Source organism: Saccopteryx bilineata, chromosome 3 (assembly GCF_036850765.1).
Source record: "Saccopteryx bilineata isolate mSacBil1 chromosome 3, mSacBil1_pri_phased_curated, whole genome shotgun sequence".
NCBI lineage: Eukaryota > Metazoa > Chordata > Mammalia > Chiroptera > Emballonuridae > Saccopteryx > Saccopteryx bilineata.
Genome location: NC_089492.1, coordinates 287,384,111 through 287,403,908, shown reverse-complemented (window position 1 = coordinate 287,403,908; position 19,798 = coordinate 287,384,111). Strand labels below are relative to the sequence as shown.

The 19,798-nt window shown below is 53.1% G+C and overlaps 1 protein-coding gene across 1 annotated transcript; it reads right to left on the bottom strand.

Moving 5' to 3' along the window:
- Positions 1-1,725: 1,725 nt before the first annotated feature.
- GPR157 (G protein-coupled receptor 157) lies at positions 1,726-19,798 on the bottom strand. Its single transcript, XM_066270532.1, has 4 exons — positions 19,289-19,798; positions 7,670-7,883; positions 3,984-4,178; positions 1,726-3,505 (listed from the first exon to the last, which is right to left on the bottom strand). Exons 1-4 carry the CDS (start codon positions 19,669-19,671, stop codon positions 3,296-3,298), a joined length of 1,002 nt encoding a protein of 333 aa, XP_066126629.1. The 5' UTR covers positions 19,672-19,798; the 3' UTR covers positions 1,726-3,295.

Sequence of the window (19,798 nt, the reverse complement as noted above, 5' to 3'; positions counted from 1 at the left end):
ACTAAAAAAAAGAAAAGAAACAATTGACATTCATCACTGCAGAAGTTTAGGGCGTACAGCATGCTGGTTTGAGTTACACATATTGTGACCACAGGTTTAGTAAAACAATCACCCCACATAGATATGCTGATGTGTCCTTTGCAAAGATTTCCTCCCAGTCTGTGGCCTGGCTTCTCCTTCTCTTGATAGTTAATGTATTTTTAACTTCACAAAACCAGAAAGTGGAACAAATAAACAAGCAGCACTTCGGAGGAGCAAAGTTCCCAAGATATAGAAGTTCAAGGAAAATAAAAGACTTGGAGGCCAGGCTGCATGGGCTGTGCTGATCGTACAAACACAACACAGCCGCTGCAATGGCTGGTTTCAGGGGGCGGCTCCGGACAGAGAAGAGCCCTGTGTCCCACCCTGAGCGAGCACCGGGAAGCCTGCCGATGCCCTTGCAGAGGGTTGAGGTGTGCTGCCATACAATGGCCATACAGGGGGGACTCAGTGCTGGAATGTCACAGTCATGAGAGATTAGCCCCAAGGTCCTTGGTGTTGATATTCTTATGGGACATGGCCTGGAATCTGTATTCTAAACCCCTCATCCCTCTATATCTGTGATGCTATCAAGCAAACACAGGAGAAACTATGCTGCACACTTGACTCCATTTCCCCACAGAGAAGGGTCCAGTCATCTCCAGGTCCCCACGTGGAAGGCTCTGGAGAGCCCCCACCCCAGCTAAGGTCCATTGGAGCCGCCCTGCCCCCCTCCACATACACACCACATTCAATCCGCTCACCAGACACGCAAAAGAAAAATAATTACTTTATTTCACTTAAAATACAACTTCGACATCAACCCAAATGGTCAGGGTTTTCATTCCAATCTTGCACGTGCAAAACCACCTCACACTACGTTATTATGCCGTGACAGGTAGTTTGTAAAAAATGTTCTTTCTTGTCGTGGGCGTACGGGGAGCTGCTTGCACCCTCAGCCCTGGCCAAATGATGACCTTTATTTAAAAAAAACAAAACAAAACAAAGCAAACAACAAAACACCACCCGAGTCCAGAGAGGCAGAAAGTGCCTGATAAATCCGATGAAAAGACCAAGGTTCAGAGAGCACCGGAGACCACAGCACCTGCCCCGCCTGAGGCTGGGTCGGCAACGGAGGGATGAAGGCGGTGAACCGGAACCACGGAGACAAAGAAGGCATAAAAGGAACACACCATTGTGTTCACCTGATCAGAGCACCGGCCTCCTTCCCTGGTACTTCCCACCACCCATCCTGGGCTTTTAGGATGTGATTCCATTCCCACACGCCCTCCAGTCCTGAGCCCCGCCCGCCCAGCTGCAGGGCTCTGAGACGTGGGCCCCTGACCTCAGGCCCCGCCCCTGCCCACGCCGTCTCCGCCCTCACAGAACACCTCCACCTGCGGCAGCACAGGAAGCCCAGATGGAAATACGGTATGCAGGTGTACCTGTTGGGAGGTTTTGACAAGAGCAGACAAGACAGCACAGCAGCGGCATCAAACAAGTGCAACAACGAGAACTTGGGGAATCTCGGGGCACCTGAAGATTCTCTTCTCTGAGCCCCCTGCTCCCTCTGCCGGCCGTTCCTGGTTGCAGCCTGTCTGGGAAACCAGCCTGACCCTAGGGGGCCACGTGCCACACCAGTCTGAGCGGGGGGGGGGGGGGGGGGGGGGGGGGGGGGGGGGGGGGATTTTCTTTTGTGCATCAAGCAGCTTCCTGAATTTCTGCTCCATTTTAGAAGCTAACATGAGGGTCTGGACCAGTTATGCGCTTGGGATCTGCTGAAACGTTTAGGGGAACCCCAAACTCCCCGGATATGAGCTGTTTCTGTAGCATTCCCAGACTGACTTAACTTCCCCTAAGGCAGCCTGGAGCTTTCTCTGATTCCTAAGGGGATGGTTGCCTCTTGCTGATTTTTATAAACTTTTAAAAAAGAAACCAAAAACTAGATCATTTTAGACCTAGTTCTGCAGATCATTGTTCCTTTCAGATTCTCTTTCTGTTACAGATCTTGCTTTTAAGAATAAAACAGGAATCTACAGGATGGCGTGGCTTTGGTTTTAATCCAGAACCGTCTTCCCAGGTTCTGAAAATCATTTCAGTTTGCAGAGCTCCCATGGAACCCGCGGGAGGGACATCAATCAGGTCAAGTTGGATGCCCTCCCCAGGGCTCCAGTGGTGACATTTACACCCCGTTCTTAGCCAACGGCTTCTGTGATGTCAAAAAGTTTTCTGAAATAGAGGAAAGGGTTGAAGGAAGAGCCACAGAATAGAGAGACATAGGTGCTTATTTTAAATTATTTTCCAATTAAATGTAAATAATCGCCCCATGACCCGTGTGTCACTTCCCCCAACCAACTCCCGAACCTTCACCTTCAGGAACGAATCAGTATTTGGACCATTCACGGTTACTTTTCCTATAAAAACTAAACTAGGCAGTGAATAAGCCAGTCCCCCTCAATACCCCCACCCCCCACTTTCGTGTTCCCAAGCACAGGGCTGAAACAGGGGGCGTCCACACGCAGGGAGCCCCCACCAGTGCCTTTCTGGTGCCTGTTCCTGCCGCGGCTCTGGAGAAGGGAACCTGGATTTGAGGGGACTGGTGAAGGCAGGAGTCTGGATTCTGGTCTGTGCTTGAAACTCAAGTGCCATCCACACCAAAGGCTGGTGACCCACAGAGAGACCTGGGGAGACTCCCAGGGGACCGGCGGCCCTGAGCAGCTGTGTGGGCTCTGCCCATGGCACTCACCAGGACACCTTAAGGTTCTCTGGGGAATGTCAGCACCCTGACAAACTGGGAATCCGCTCCACAACATCCAGGTGGGGCACCCCTCTCTGGGACCCCCCTGACATTTTATTTAGCATGGATATCTGGTGCACATAATCTCTTCATGCTTTCCCCACAGGTGTGGGCCTTCACATTGTAAACAGTGCTGTGTGGTCCAGGGGCCGATGACCGCTGGACCTCAAGGCAACCGGGCAGTGATCGCGTACCACTGGTCTCCGTGAATCTCAGTGCCAACCCTCACGCAGACAGACACCCCGAGTGCAGCAGGACACGGGTGTGAGTGGACACGTGCAGCCTGAGGGCCGAGGAGGTAGAAGAAGCTGAGTTTGTGGTTGTGGCTGTCCCCTCAGCCAGGTCAAGAGCTTCAAGAGTAGAAGGCAGGCTTCCATTCTAGCATGGCTGATGTCCCCGCCACTCCCTGCAGAGGGACTTGGGGCCACCTGTCCAAGGGAGGCAGTGCCCGCATGTGCAGAGAACTAGGAAGGGAAGAGTTCAGGTGTGTGGAAGTTCATCGGGGCTCCACCGGGGTCCCTGAGAGTCTTCCATCCCGGAGGGCGTAGGACCCTTCGGGGGGCCAGCCGGGCTCTCCGCAGGAGGCTGGGCAGGGCAGCAGCAGAGAGAGAGGAGCCGAGTTCGGACAGCGCGGGTGCAGAGGACGAACATGATGCAGTTGGCGCCTCCCTGAAAGGTGTTCCCAATTCCCTGTCAGGGAGGAGAGGAGAGGATGAGTTCAGGACCACAGTGGGTCTAAAACACACATGCAAGGAGGCTGCCAAGTGCTACAGCCCCCAGAACCTTGTCCTCCACCCCTGGGGCTAGTCTGCAATGACCCTACCATGCGGGCCCTTCGGCAAAGCTCTGGGCAGGTCTGAAGCTGCAGACCGGGCACAGCCCAGCCTCCAGTTCTTCTGGGTTGGGAAAGACTCCGGTCTGGTCCACTCTCCCGGGTCTTCTAGGCCACTGGAGAGCACCTCAACACACGCCCCAGGCTGCAGAGAGCCAGTGACTTTCCCCTTGTCTTTGTGGGGCTCCCCGTCTCAGGCAGGCAGGAAGGAACTGAAGCCGAGCCCCCTACCAGCCCCACGTTGCCTGATGCACTGGGACGTGTCCACTCCACTGGGGGAAGTGATCTGATCCTGCCGCCAGGAGTGGCTGGGCCAGGGAGGGCAGACAGACTTACGTGCAGAACGACCAGCACCGGGGTCTGCACGGCTGGGGAGCCACAGAGGGTCAGGACGAAGCGCACGGTGCTCCAGATCCGGAGGCAAATGAAGATGAGTGGGATGAGGACCAGCTTCTTATCGGCCATGGAGCTGTGGTGCTGCAGCCGGTGCGTCTCGGACAGGATGGGCCGGTACTCGGAGAGCGCCTCATGCTGCGCAGGAAACACCAAGAGCAGATGTTAGAGGGACGAGATGCCCGCCGGCCGCCCACCTTCTCAGGGACTCAGACTCGTGGGAGGAGGAGGCAGTGAGGCGTGCAGTGCCTTCCACCTGCACACTGGGGTCCCAGGTTCCCATCTCCAGCCCAGATCTTTCTCCTGAACTCCCATCTCCTCAATCCATGGCCTGTGCAGCATCTCCACGTGTGTGTTCACAACATGCTTGACATCGGAATGCCTGGTTTTGACCCCAAGCCTACTGCATGCCTCCCCATCTCAGCTAACAAAAATGCCATCCTTTCAGGTGCCCAGGCCACAATGTGGGTGTCGTCTCTGACTCCTTTCTTCTTGTACAGCCCCTCATACCATCCATGGTCAGGTCCTGTGGGGCTCTGCCTTCAAAAGAGACCTGGAATCAAGGTGTTCTGTCTACAGGCACCAGTGTGGTTCAAGCCCCATTACAGCTTCTCTGGATAGTTGCCACTGCCTCTTCTTGTCTCTCTCCATCACCCTTACCAACCAACCTCCCCCCTACTCCCCACTACAGTCTTATTCTCAACACAGAAGTGGCAGGGTCGCTAGAAAACCTAAGTCAGATCAAACCAGCTGTGCACTCCGAGCCCTTCTTGGTGGCTCCGCACTTCACAAGTTCCTTACAAATGTCTCCAACCCCTGGGCTAGCTCTGACCTCACTCCTACTGTTTCCCCTTTATTTACACGACTGCAGCTACACAGGTCTTCTTATTAGTCCCCCAGTGTGCCAGGCACACCCTACCCCTTTGCACTCGCCATTCTCTCTATCAGGATGCTCTTCCCCATCCATCTCTGCTCTTCCTTCCCTCACCCCCTTCCAGTCTTTGCTCCAGTGTCACCTCCTGAATACGGCCCATCCTGACAGCCGTACTGAACTGCAGAGGTATTTCCCATGCTGTACCCTCTCCATAGCCAGCTCTCTAATTTCGTGTTTTTCACAGCTCTTATCAAACCTCCTTCCTAGACAGCATTCTTCCTTGTTTATCAGGCTGGTGGTTGCTTACAACGGCCGCCCCTCCAGAATACGAGCTCCCCAGGCCCTGCCCAACAGGAGGAGCTCAGAGGAGGGGGCCTTCCCCCCAAAGCTGGGGCAGAAAGAGGAGGTGGGCTGGCACCAGCTTGGGCTTCCCCGCCTGTGGGAACTCCCTTCAGTGCGAAGAGGGGGAGGCTCCACTTCCAGATCACAAATGAATTTGTAAAAAGAGACAAAAACTGCTCACAAGAAAGGTACATCTTCAGCCTGGCCCTGTGTCAGGGACACTGAAGGTCCAGGTTGGAGGAGGAAGAGGCACACACCTGGGCATCTCTGGCCACCCCAGGTGCCACAAGTCACCTGCTCAGAGCACCTGCCTCCTTCCCCAGGGCACCATCCAGAACTGAGCCATCAAGGGCAGGGCAGGGGGTGCCCCTCTGGCTCCTGTGTTTCTAGTGCTTCCTCCATGTTAGTTCTCCTTCCTCTGCAGAGGTGACAACAACTCCCATCAACACCTCCCCGCCCACTATGCTCCATTTTTAGGGAAACACTGGCAGAGTTGTGGACCCATTCTCACATGCACGGACTGGGCTGGCGGCCCCAGGCTTCCTGCCATTACAGGAAGGGCAGGAGGAAGAAAGACAAAACGGCAGCTCTAGAGCCTGCAGGACTGGTGGAGCTCTGGGAGCCCAGGACCCTTCCAGGGCAGGAAACAGGAGGAGGGAGGAGGAGAGAAGGGTACCCCTTGGCCCAGGCAAGACAACGAGGGTTTCAGACCAGTCGGTACGCCCCGCAGGCGTCTCTCTCTAGCTGAGCCAGCAGGGGTGGCTGGAAGAATCAGCTCAGTTCTGAGTAAGTGAGAACAGGAAGTCTTGACTCAAGGTGGGAGTACAGGGTGGGGACAGCCGCCAGGAGCACCCTCCAAGCTCAGAAAAGGCTGCTGAGGCCACAGTCTGCACTGAACAACAGAGACGTGCTTGCCAGCGATTCCAGACTTGGACACTCAGGGTGCCGCACGGGAGACCCTGCAGAGTGGGCCTGGAAGTCCGCAGCCGGAGTTCCACAGGGACCTGCCTTACTGCTCCGGCCCCTTGTCACCTTTGATCTTCTATCATAATTTCTTACACTTCTGCCTCTCTCTAGAACAGAATCCCCATCTGAGTTCCCAGGATAAACCCCCACCATCACCCAGTGCTTTTGTGTGTAGTACACGCTCAATAAAAATGCCCTGGCCTGTGGCTCAGTGGATAGAATGTTGTCTCGGCATATGGACATCCAGGGTTGGATCCCCAGTCAGGGAACACAGGAGAAGTAACCATCTGCTTCTCTTCCCTTCCTCTCCCTCTTCCCCTCTTGTAGCCAGTGGCTCGATTGGTTCAAGTATTGGCCCCAGGTGCTGAGGATAGCTCAGTTGGTCTGATCGTCAGCCTCAGGCATTAAAAATAGCTCAGTTGATTCAAACATTGGCCCAAGATGGGGGTTGCCAGGTGAATCCAGGTCAGGGTGCATGTGGGAGTCTGCCTCACTATCTGCCCTCCTCTCACTTAAGAAAAATGTACTGAATGAACCCTGGCCAGATATCTTGGTTGGTTAGAGTGTTGTCCTGATACTCAAAGGTTGTGGGTTCAATTCCTGGTCAGGGCATATACAGGAACAGATTGATGTTTCTGTCTCTCTTGCTCACTTCCTCTCTTTCTAAAACCAATAAATAAAATAAAAAAATTATAATGTACTGAATGAATGGCCAATGGTCAAGCTAATAGATAGATGGGTTAATATGAGGCGCGTGTGTGTGTGTGTGTGTGTGTGTGTGTGTAGCAGTTTGCCTGTGGCTAGGATGAAGCCCATACACCTGCAGAGCTAGTAGTTAAGAACATGGACCAATTTGGCCAGACTGTCAGAGAAAAACCATTCTTCCCTAAAATTTCTGGCCAGCTCACGTTGTCAGAAGTCTTCTAGCCTTCTGGCCAACTGGCCCAGCGAATTGATTTATAGATTCCTGAGTGCCCGAAAAGTCTGCTATCTGTGATATAATTCTAATCATCCAGAATAATAAGGTGAGTTATTGTATCACTGATGATGAGACTCATGGCCTCCCTCCCAGTTCAATTCTGACTTGGATTCTACTCACCTTCCATCTAAATTCCTCCCGAGGTTAAGCCACCAGGGTGGTCTGTCCAGGAGGGGGCAGTAGAGGGTTGGGGAGGAGCACACAGGCTGGAGCTCTCTCCTAGGGAGCTGAGCGGATTTGGGGAGCCCTTACCCTCTCCTCATCCACAAATAAGGAGTCACAGGACCCACTCCTGACAAGGTAGTGTAGCCAGCAAACCAGACAACCTACAACGCGTGTGATTCACGGTGCCTGGCACACCACAAGCTCTTCATATCTAGTTCTGTACAGAGTGGTGGAGCCCAATGCCAGGACTCAGGGGCTCTGTGTCCCCCAGAACTCTGGGCTGGGGCAGGCGCGGGCACCTACCGCCCTGCTTATGTGCTTCCTGATGAGCAGGTAGAGCACCGGCAGCGTGACGTAGGCCAGCAGCTCCCACAGCTTCCCGGTCAGCAGCATCCACAGCACACGGTCCTCCGCCTCCAGGTCGATCCAGCACCAGCCCACGGACACGTCTGAGGCGTCGTAGCCGATCTTCTTTAGAGAGACAGCTGCCACGGTGATGGCCAGTGGAACCCCCCAGCTGAGGGAACACACACACATGGGCACTAAGGTCAGGCCCTGGCTCCCAGCACTGCCAGCAAGGGTGAGCTGACTGGGATGCTCTTCAGACAAGGAGAACCACACCCGCCGAGTGTCCCCAGAGAAGAGAGGGGGCAGGAGTCCTCAAAGCCCCAGCCCTGCCCCACCAAGTCCATCCCAATGCCATCCAGCCAGCCCTCCAGCCAGCCTGGGCTATGGCTTGGGGGTGCCTGGCAGGGAGGTCCGGGATCCCATGCACCTGCAGCAGGATCTAGAAGGGGACCTGGGCTTGGGGCAGACACATCTCCAGAGTCCCGAGGTCTCTGTGCTCTATGGGAAGGGGTGGTATCCTAGCAAGGGTCCAAGGGGGCCCTCTGAAGCATGAAGCCCAGGGCAGCGCCAGGCTCACTTTTCTGGAGCTTAATTACTATCCCCCCGCTACCCACAACACAGCAGGGATGAGGCCCAAGCCCTAAGGTTCCTTCCTGGAAGTCCTCATACCAGTGCCCTCAGTGTCTGCCCCCCCCCCCACCCAGCAGGGGAGGCAGGAAGGAGCCCATCCTCCTAGAAGTCACAAAGGAACAGAAGGGCCAAAACCCCACAAAAGCTAAAGGGTTATGACAAAGGTATCCAGTTACACCCAGGAGCCTATCCACTTTAAATGCTTGCTCTATGCCAAGTTATTTAGCTGGTAAAGTTAAGATAGTATAGTCGAGCCTGACCAGGCGGTGGCGCAGTGAATAGAGAATCAGACTGGGATGCGGAGGACCCAGGTTTGAGACCCTGAGGTCGCCAGCTTGAGCGCAGGCTCATCTGGCTTGAGCAAAAGCTCACCAGCTTGGACCCAAGGTTGCTGGCTCAAGCAAAGGGTTACTCGGTCTGCTGAAGACTCGCAGTCAAAGCACATATGAGAGAGCAATCAATGAACAACTAAGGTGTCGCAACGAAAAACTGATGATTGATGCTTCTCATCTCTCTTCGTTCCTGTCTGTCTGTCCCTATCTATCCCTCTCTCTGACTCTCTCTCTGTCCCTGTAAAAAAAAAAAAAGATAGTATATTTGTGTCAAACTGTTGTAATAAATGGTTACCTTTTTAAAAGTCATGCCATCCTGGGATTTTAGGACATGTCACAGCCATGAGCCTGAGGGAAAGGGCCAGGTTTGTTCACTATTCTGTCACCAGGTAGGGGCAAAAGAAGGGCCTGCTGAATGCATGAATGAATGAATAAACTTTGAGCCAAGTGAATGAGAACTTTCCCCAATTTCAGCCCTTAAATATTCACTGCACACACATTGTTGTAAAGTAAGCAAGAGGCTTTTTATTCCCTTAAGTGAAAAGCGGGGAGGCAGAGTGACGACGGACTCCCTGCATGCACCCGGATCAGGATCCACCCAGCAAGCCCACTAACTAGAGGGTGATGCTCCGCCCATCTGACGCCATTGCTCCATTGCTTGGCAACCGAGCTATTTTAGCACCTGAGCCAAGGCCATGGAGCCATCCTCAGTGCCCAGGGCCAACTTGCTCCATTCGAGCCATGGCTGTGGGAGGGGAGGAGAGAGACAGAGAGATGAGAGAGGTGAGGGGTGGAGAAGCAGATGGTCGCTTCTCCTGTGTATACTGACCCGGAATCAAAACCAGGACATCCACACACAGGGCTGACGCTCTACTGCTGAGCCAACCAGCCAGACCAGCAAAAGGCTTTTAAAGTTGTGAAAACAGCAATCCTGAAGTTATATACGTGGTTCCTCATTACTTTATGGTTTCCAGGGCTCCTCTGAGGAATTCTGGGAAGGGAAAACGCTGTGTGCGCTTTGTGCAGGGACAGTCACCTAGAAGGAAGCTGGAAGGAGCAGAGGTAGCAGAAGGGCTAGGGAACCCGGCTCACAGGCAGCAAGGGGATCCTTTCCCCTTGCTCAGCATCCTGACGGCCCCAACAGGAGACCTGGGGAACCACGCGGTGACAGACCATGTTCTGAGACTTCGGATGCGTCCTACTATAGCGACAAGGTGATGTATTTCCTCTGGATTGCTGGGGTGTGCCCGGAGCTGAGTGTGTGCCAGGAATTGCCAGAGAGACCAAAGAGGCAGAGAGAGGGCTTTGAAAGGGTTAAGGGCACATCACTCAGAGGTGCTGTTTGAATTTAAGCATAGAGGGCAGCTGCTACAGTTGGGGTCAGAAGCTGTCTGGGGGAGGTCTTTAAGTGGGAGGTGCTAAGAAGAGGTAAGATCAGGGAGGCAGTGGGAATGGAGTGGGAGGGACAGTCTACTAACCCAGCAAAGCAGGTTCAACCAGACTGTAGCTCACAGACACCCAAGATACCCCGCACTGTGATGCGCTAACAACTGGCTCTCCAAAAAAATGTATCTGTACACCTATAGGTATGTCTATGCATGCATGCATGCAGGTGTGTATATGTAAACGTGCATATATGAACTTATTATAAAATGTCCTGATGTAAAAGACGTGAAGCACAGCTTATAAGGAATACTATGCACGATCCCTTATTGTCGATTCCAAATGGCCACCTGAATCTCACAGAATGTTTTGGTTGATCTTCCCCGGACTCCGGTACCTGTGGCCACTCTGTGGCGGCAGTTAGCAAAGAAAGCAGTTCCAAGGATGTGAAGCTGGTTGATGTTTCCCTTTTCCTTAGCAAGTGAGAGGAGAGAGAAGTAAAGAAGACCAAGGGACGAGACGAATGCCAGGACTTCACCGGCCCGACAGGGACATGAGCGACTTCTTTGTGGGATCAGATAATTTTCCAGCACTGCAAAAGGGCTGCTCCTGTCCTTCCTGCTCCGTGACACTGCCTCTTCTCATGGTCTCCCCGTGAAATACCAGCTTCCCGCCTGCCCAGCGAGGCTGCCGTCTCTGCTTAAGCTCAGAGACAAGTGACACTTTTAAGTTTCGTCTGGAGTTATTAACGTCTTCTCCACCACTTGAAGTCCAGACCAGGGCTCCAGCATGCTCTGGCCCTCAGGCCAGAGGGTCTGCTGCTGTAAGTTAAAGGTTTCTTGCAACAGTCACATTTATTCATTTACATACTATCCATGGCTGCTTTCAGACTGCAAGGGCAGAGCCGAGCGGTTGCAACTGAGATCACAGGGCCTGTGAAACTGGAAATCCTTACTACCTGGTCTCTGACAGGAAAAGTCTGCTGACCTCTGCCCTACACAACCGACAAAACCGTAAATCAAGCCGACGTGTCCTGTTCACCCATTCCCAAGGTGTAAATATTCCTACCATGGCCAAGTGCAAGCCACCAGTTCAGATGCACACAAGCAGACAGGATTTCCATCAGAAAGATACAACAATCTAAAGAACCTTGGCCCTGGCCGGTTGGCTCAGTGGTAGAGCGTCGGCCTAGCGTGCGGGGGACCCGGGTTCGATTCCCGGCCAGGGCACATAGGAGAAGCGCCCATTTGCTTCTCCACCGCCCCCCCCTTCCTCTCTGTCTCTCTCTTCCCCTCCCGCAGCCGAGGCTCCATTGGAGCAAATATGGCCTGGGCGCTGGGGATGGCTCCTTGGCCTCTGCCCCAGGCACTAGAGTGGCTCTGGTCGTGGCAGAGCGATGCCCCGGAGGGGCAGAGCATCGCCCCCTGGTGGGCAGAGCATCGCCCCTGGTGGGCGTGCCGGGTGGATCCTGGTCAGGCGCATGCAGGAGTCTGTCTGACTGTCTCTCCCCGTTTCCAGCTTCAGAAAAATACAAAAAAATAAAAATATAAAAATAAATAAAGAACCTTGAGTGCACAGAACAGAGTAAAATAATCAGGACAAAATCAATTTTGAATATTTGTGTCTCCTGTTTTTATTATAATTCACTTATCTTTCAGTTTGTATAATCTAATTTTTAATGAGGGCTGTATTTAACAATCAGCTCACAAAATGCCCTAAAATTTAACCACCGGGCCTCAGCAGCTGGCTGCCGGACACCAAGGGTGGACAGAAAATGCAGAGGATAGGGAGCTGACAAGGCCAGTTCTTGGCCTACAGAGCGAGGAGAAAGCGAGGAGCTGGGCTTCGGCAACCTCCGATAAGCCCAGCCGTTCTCTGGCCAGGGGGCCAACCTGAAGCTATAGGTGATGTGAATCTGGAAAGCGCTCCACAGGGACGCCCGAGAAGTAATTCCTGCTTTCCGGAAATGTATACTTCAATTTCTGACCCATACCTCCTCACAGTTCTTTACTCCTCCACAAAAAAAGAAGTCATCAGCCAAAAAATGGACAACATCAGAACAAGTAAGACACAACAGTGGTTTTCAACCACCGGACTGTGAACCAAAGTTTGATTTTCATACAACATCAAGGTGGTTAACTCCTTTGCGACCAGCACAAAATTTTGGAAAAATACTGAAATACAGCTTTATTGTTATTTTTATTTTAGTTAGAGAAGAGAGAGAGAGAGACAGAGACAGGAAGGGAGAGAGATGAGAAGCATCAACTCATAGTTGTGGTACTTTAGTTGTTTATTGATTGCTTCTCATATGTCGTTGGGAGGAGGGCTTCAAGCCAGCAACCTCTGGGCTCAAGCCAGTGACCATGAGGTCATGTCCATGAACCCATACTCAAGCCAGATGAGCTCATGCTCAAGCCGGTCACCTGGGGTTTTCAAACCTGGGTCCTCAGCATGCCAGGTTGATGATGCTCTATCCACTGTGCCACCACCTGGTCAGGCTGAAATTCAGCTTAATAACAGCAAGTGTGGTGAAAAAAAAAATCGAGGGCTTTAGTTGGTTTTGACCTAGAAACCCGTGTGGTCACAGAGGTTGCCCTGATGCCGAGACATGGGCGGTTCAGAATGGCCAGCAAACTGCCCTGCCTCTGTGACCCACATCCTAAACCTGAGGCTGTGAAGCTGGCACCAGAGCCGGGCATTTGGACCTTGAACTATTCTCAAATGTTTCAAGACTCTTAGCAAGGTCCTGCTAGGGAAGAAGGGGCTAGACGGCTAGAAGAAAGGGCAGGGTGTCCTATTTAATCCTGAAACAGATGGAAGTCACAGGGCTCTGTGCAGGGACACAATGAGAGGCGCTGGGGGAGGGGCACGGCTACAACAGGTGACTGGTAAGGCCCTTCCTCCCCAAACCCACGACTGAGGCCGAGGGGAAGCAGCGCTAGGGGCTCCTTCACAAGGGGGCCTAAAGACCACACTGTGAGCCGAATCTCCACCAGGGAGGGGCACCAACAGCTCCTCCGGGCAAGCCTGGGCCCCAGCTCTCACTGACATCACTGGGAGACTGGGGTCAGAGCCCCAGCCAGTGTTCTCCCCGCTCGGAGGCTGTCACGGGCTGAGCTGTATCCCCCCAGAGCTCATGTGGAATCACTAAGCCCCTCAGGAGGCGACTGTCGTTGGTGAGGGGGTCTTTAACGAGGTAAAATAAGGTCACTACAGTGGGTCCTAAGCCAATCTGACTGGTGTCCTCACAAGAAGAGGAGATCTGGACACACGGACACATGGAGAGACAAGCATGAGGAGACACAGGGGACAAAGAGCTACAAGCCAAGGAGAGAGCCCTCCGAGGAAAACCTTGCCAACCCCCTGATCTCACTGCCAGCCTCCAGACTGAGAGAGAGAATCAATTCCTGTTGTTAAAGCCGCCCAGGCTGTGGCACTGTGTTAGGCAAGACCCAGGACACTAACACAGGGGTTTTCTACAAACTCCAGGGTGGGGGAGAGAGATGGGTTAGGGGCAGGAGTCAGATCCCAGCTCCTGGGTATCCCACCCTCACCACACCCAGCAGAGTCTGAGGTGGGGGTGGGAGGGATAGGCATTCAGGTCTGTCACGAGGAGCTTAGCTCTTCTTAGAACTGGCATCCGTTCTGTTTCCAGATCTCTCCCGGGGAGCTGGAACTAGACTAGCCAGGAGTAAGCCACCCCCTAGTCCCTGGTATGTGTCAGCCAACCTCCCCTGGCGCCTGTCCCCCAAACAGAGGGTGCTCGGGGCTTCCCTCAGCATTCCCGGAGTCAGAGGGTGGGACCCCAGTTCCTGTGCAAATGGAACTCCCCCCCAACACACACACACACACACACACAAAGGGTCAGCGTCCTACACTTCCCTCTCCCCAGAACTCACCCTTCCTGCAGATCTCGGTGGAGGGCTGGGGGTTTGGCTGGGAAGGAGACAAAGGGGTCTTTTCCCCTTCTGTAGGCCACACAACAGTGCCCTGTCTATGGCTGTGCGGCCTATGGACAGCCTTGAATGTTAACGTAACTAAAAAACCGCTTTGAGAACAAAACTATAGGGCAACAATGTGCCAATTTAGAAAGTTCTCAGGAGCAGGAGGGAGCGGGCCCAGGGGGAAGGCAGCTGCAGCTGCACGCCTGCCCGCCTGCCTGGAGAAGTCACAAGGCCCACGCTGCCGCTGCCTCGAGGTTGCTTTCCGGAACAATGGCCACTAATTGTTAAGTGTGGAGCAGAGGGGTAGGACATGGGAGAAGTTCAGGGAGTCAGCCACTGGCCAGGCCACCATGAGGTCACTCTGTAGCTCTGGCTGCTGAAGAGGGGAAGAGTGCCCAAAGGAACTCTGAAACACACCCCTTGGCTCGGTCTGCCGCAGCCCTGGTTCTCGCATCCTGCAGCCCTCAGAGGTGTTCCCTGCCCACCTAAGTCCAGGTGCACCTGAGTCCCGGCCCAGGTGAGGCTGGGCAGGTCTGACCTCGCCCTGGTGAAGGGGTCGAGGGGCAGCGTCTGCCCTCACGGCCCCAACAGCAGGCTTCCGCGAACACTCAGACGCAGTGTGGAGAACGATCTGCTACACAGCAGTGCCCTCTGAAAACGTTTTGGAGGTCATTAAAAAGCCAGTTCAACTCTTGTTATTTTGGGGGCCACTGACCAACATGGAGTGCTGTTCATGCAGCCTCTGTGCCCAGCCCACATTCAGACGCTGCCTGCTCGGGGGCCCTGTCACTGGGCCCCACAGCAATGAGCTGGTTTCCAGTTAGAGAGCTAGAGGACCTTCCCTTTCAGGTCATGTTTCCCCTTTTCTCTGATGAGAACTTCCCACTTCCCAAAGCAGGGGTTTACATGGCGAACTTGGGGTGCCACAGACTCCCCCTTCCTCCAGAACCCCTGAAGGAAACTACAGAGGATGGGTGAGTGCATAGGCCAGGGGCACACGACCTGCCCCTGGCAGGGACCATGCCCACACCCACTCCCACCTCAGTGGAGCTGGAAGAAATCTTAAGACTGCCTGAGGTGGCCAACATGGCCAGGACCCTTATACTTTAGACATAGCAAGATGAGCCCCCCACCCCAGCCTGAACTTCCCCCAGGTAGGACATGAAGGGGAGGGGGACTAAAACCTGGCACAGCCAGGTCCAGTGGCCTGGGGTCTTACAGGTCAGGTCAGGCAACATTCACTGACCCAGCCTGACCTAGCTCGGGCTTTTGAAGGGAGGTCACCTTTACCAGGCACACAGGAACAGTTTCAGGCCATGGGCTTATCTTACAGGAAGGGAACAGCACACGGAAACATCTGTATGGGGCACAAAGGGACTTAATACAGGGCTTGTCCCTGAACACTGAATATTGTCACACAGCCTTAAAAAGGCCCTGACAACCAGGAAATTCACTTCACAAGACTATCAATGGACGCTCTAAGTTTGGGGAGTAGCAGGACGTTTATCTCAACCAGATGTTTATTAATGACAAAAGGAAACACAGTAACTGCAGCGGAGAACAGACTGATAACACTTCCGCCAAGCCATCAAGGGAACATGGACAAGAATGGAACAAATCAAAGTCGCTGGGAGGAAGCGGGAACAGGTTTCTGTGAGATTCCTGCCAACAGTGCAGAATCTGAATCCACCCAGGAGGAAGTGGGACAACCCCAGCGAGCAGGAGCGACGGGCTACAAAGTAACAGCCTGCGCTCTTCCAGAAAGTCAACGTCAGGAGACACCAAATGAGACGGAAGAACTGCTCCAGATTGCAGGAGAATAAAGAGACTGAAGGCTAAGTCAACATGTAAGCCAAGATTTTCCTTTGCTATGGGGATGTTATGACAAGACTGACAACAATCTCAATAAGGTCCGCAAATCAGATAGCAGCCTTGCTCTCTGCTCACCCCATGCTTCTGGAAGATCTATGTGGTTCCTTAAGAGGCTGTCCTTGTCTTTTTTAAAAAACACATATTCAGGGGCATCAGGTCTGTGACTTACTTACTCTTAAATGGTTCCGGAAAAAAAATAAATAACTGGAGAGGATAAAGGTAACATGATAAAATGTCAATGATAGGGAAAAATCTGGAAAGTTAAAAATAAATCATTGTCAAATTATATCTCAATCGAAGAAATGGTTGTCGAGGCCAAGAGACACCATGGAACCCTAAGAGGAAGGAAGACCTTGGAGTTCTCACCCTGAGCCTCCCACTATGTGGCCTCGGGCAGGGCTCCCTCCTACAACTGGAGTGTGATTATCCTGACCCTTCCCTGACTGGTGACCAGTGAGCTGAGGCCTAAGACAGTATCTTGCAAGGGCTCAGGAGCCAGATGCAGCCAGTAGGAAATGCAATTTCCCCGAAGATAACAAAAGTCTAAACTGCCCTCCTTTGCCAATGAGCAAAGAAAAAGTCTTTCTGCAAAAGGGAACCGTGTCAGGTCCCGCAATGGGGCCCTCCGAGCAGGGGCTTTCTGGGAGCCTGTGTGAGGGCAGGATTCTCCCCCACCTCCTGCTGCACATGGTTGTGCAGAGTTTTATAGATGGCTGAATTTGTATTGCTGTACTGGGTTTTATAGATGGCTATGTTTGCTTAACATTGTATCACACCATTTAAAAAATGATGTATAGAGTTCACAGCCAGTACTGGCTTCATTCCATTGCTGGTGGGGCTGCTGTCTAGAGCTTGCTGTTCCCTATTTTGAAGACATTGAGGTTGCTTTCAAATCCTCCCCTTGACAAGAGCGTCTCACAAACTCCTCTGCCCTACAGCTTTGCATGCATTTTGGATTATCTCCTTAGAGTAGGTCTCTATAAATAGGATTACTGGATCAAGGTGTGTGAACCAAATACTTTCCCCATAGACCATTCCAATTTACACCACCAAGAATAATGTAGGAAAATACCAGACTCACCAGCACTTATCACATTCATATTCTGCCTTAATGTTATTTTTCTCTTAATTTAATGAGAAAATGATACCTCAGTGTTATAAACTTGCATTGATTCGAGCACTAACAGGGCTAAACTTTTCCCCATATATATTTACCAACTTTTACTATTTTGTCAGGATATTTGTCCTTTTTTTTTTTTAAACCAATTCGTAAAAACTCTTCATCGTATTTTAAAATACTTTCCAAGACCAGAAGGTTTAAAGAAGAGGACTGATTTTTTCAGTTGTCTGCAATGGTAATAGTGATGACAGGGTCTAGCCTATGTCTGAAGATAAGATTTCTCACACCAACAGGCACCTAAGCAACACTAAACTGATCCTCCAAAGAAAGATGGGGCAGCCCTGGCCGATAGCTCGGTTGGACAGCACTGTCCCAAAGCGCGGAGGATGCTGGTCTGATTCCTGGTGAGGGTATGTGCAGGAGCACATCCATGTTCCTATCTCTCTCTTCCTTCCTCTCTCACTAAAAATCAATACATACGTATTTTAAAAAATTAAGAAAAAAAAATAAGACAGTGGAGAGTCCTTAGTAAGGTCATTAGCTATACCATCTGGGAGGGTCCAGGTTAATAGAGGAACCTGTCAGACAGGTTTTATCAATTTTGTCAGTCTAGTAAAATGTGAGTGCTCACTTCTGAAAGGGAACGACACTATCAAAGTGCCTTTCTAGCTTGGACACAGGTTTTTTTTCTTTTTTTTCTTTTAAGAAGCAGGTGGATTTAATGAACAATTGGGATCTTTTTTTTAATGGCCAGCAGGGGACATACAGCCTTTCTTGGGAGGCCTTTCCTAAACGTCACTGAAAACCCCCTGGATGTGAACAGGAAGAACTCCCAACTCAGGTTTCCTAGAAAAGCTGTCTTCTCCTATAGGAGCTGCATCTGGTTTGTCTTTCATTGCGTACAAAAATATATTGAATTCGATATTTTCTAAAAGAGTGGAGAAAGGGACGAGATTCCTGCAAAGACAGCCTTGGGCTCCTTCTCTGGCACAAGAGAACTATGGTGTACAATACTCCCTCACCCAGCCAGCGAGCCAAGGACCGGGTCTCTGAAATGGACACTGAGGTCAGGTGGACAGCGGAGGGAGGAATGGCATCCCTACTTTCTGTGGGTCCCTGCAGCGTACTGGGCGCCGTCTGAACGGCTCGCAGTGACTCTGACTTGAACAGCTGAGAAGCAGGCCATTTAGTTATCCAGGGGCCGGCTGGTTTCTATCCAACGGCTCTGAGAAGAGTTCAAGTGACTCTTGCAGTCTTGTGACCTCACTGTTGTGACATGCAGGTGCCTCGTGTCTGCTGAAGTGCTGAGTGTCCTCAGTCTTTGGAAAGCACTCAGGCATTTCACAGAGAGGACCTATAATTAGGGCAGTATTTGGTGCTCTATCTGGGGAGGGAGAAGAGGCAACATGCCCTCTAAGATTCCTGCCTTAGTTCAACACAGGACAGCACCAGACATTTGCATGTTGAGATGACACCAGGAAGGGGCTAACCTTCCTCGGCAGGTGAGGGGTATTTGACGTGATGCCAGGGAAGGACAAGGCCTTCCTTTTCCCTAATCCCTGACACTCCAGGCAGCTGGTGGCCCTCTTCCAGACCAGCCTCTGTCACTGACCTCAACCTCAGAGTTGCTCAACTCCAGAAACTCAAGATCATCTAGAACAGTGATAACAACAGGTAGCGAGTGCTTGTGTTTTGGGTGCGGTCTAGAGATGAGCAGAGAAAATAAAGAAGACAACCTTTTGTAAATCTTACAGTGGAGAGCTGGATGGACAGGCAGCCAGAATGCATCACACCTGTGGCTCAGGGTGCAGGTGCTGGTATGAGATTGGGAGCTGCTAGGCTTCCCAACTTGGGGCAGCCACCACACTCAGCTCCCAGCCCGGGATCCCAGTGCCTCTCCCCATGGGCTGGACAGGTGGCCAGATGCAGCAAGCAGCTCCCCAGGTGCATGTAAGTTCCCAGGACCCAGCTCAAAGGGCAGCTCTGGCCCTCCTCCCCCCAGGTGCTGAACTGAGGCGCCCATGTCGCGGGGGCTCACGCGGGGGCAAGGAGGAAGGGGGGCGCAGTCTGCAGCGATGCTCAGGCCAGGTCCACCTCTTAGGCAAGCCTGACATCATTTCGCTGACCCGGGGCTGCCCTGGGGAGTGAGCAGACACTACCTGCTGCGCGAAGGGCCAGAGATCCAACCAAAACGTGGGCGCCAGAAAGGTGCGGGGACCACCGGGGCAGCAGGCAGGGCCCAGGCGGGGAGCGGGGGTCTCCAGGGACATCTATGGGCGCCGCAACCACCCACCTGACTACGTGGAAGGCCCAGAGCAGGTGGCCGGCCCGGGGTCCGCGCGTGGCGCGGACGATGCTGAGGTACAGGTAGAGGGCGATGGCCACGGTCCAGAAGAAGGAGCTAGTGTTGGCGAAAGTGGAGAGCGCGCCCTGCAGCACGCAATCCCACGAGGGGCCCGAAAAGTCCTGCAGCACCCCGTAAAAGTAGGAGGCGGCCGACAGCAGGTCGGCCAGCGACAGGAAGAGCAGCAGACGCCGCGCCCGGCTGCGCAGGTCTGGCCACAGGGCGTGCGTGGCCACCAGCAGGCCCGAGCCCAGTGCAGAGAGCACGCACGACAGCAGCACCACCGCGCGTTCCGACGGCACCAGCTCGGTGGGCGGCGCGGGCGGCCGCATGGCCGGGCGAGCAGGGGGTTGGGGCCGCAGTGCGATGGTGCCACGGGGACACAGGCCGGGTAGCCACTGCGGCGGCCGCCGACTCGGCGCCGACGCGCCCTCGGCGTCTGGGCCTCGGCCCCTAGCC

Bases quoted from the DNA above. Each gene is read 5' to 3' on its own strand.
- GPR157 (XM_066270532.1), bottom strand. From the start codon at position 19,671: ATGCGGCCGCCCGCGCCGCCCACCGAGCTGGTGCCGTCGGAACGCGCG. The intron at 4,179-7,669 runs GTAGGTGCCCGC...TTTCCTGCGCAG, and splicing joins GGAAGCACATAAGCAGGGCG to CATGAGGCGCTCTCCGAGTA. The intron at 3,506-3,983 runs GTAAGTCTGTCT...CCTCCCTGACAG, and splicing joins CGGTGCTGGTCGTTCTGCAC to GGAATTGGGAACACCTTTCA.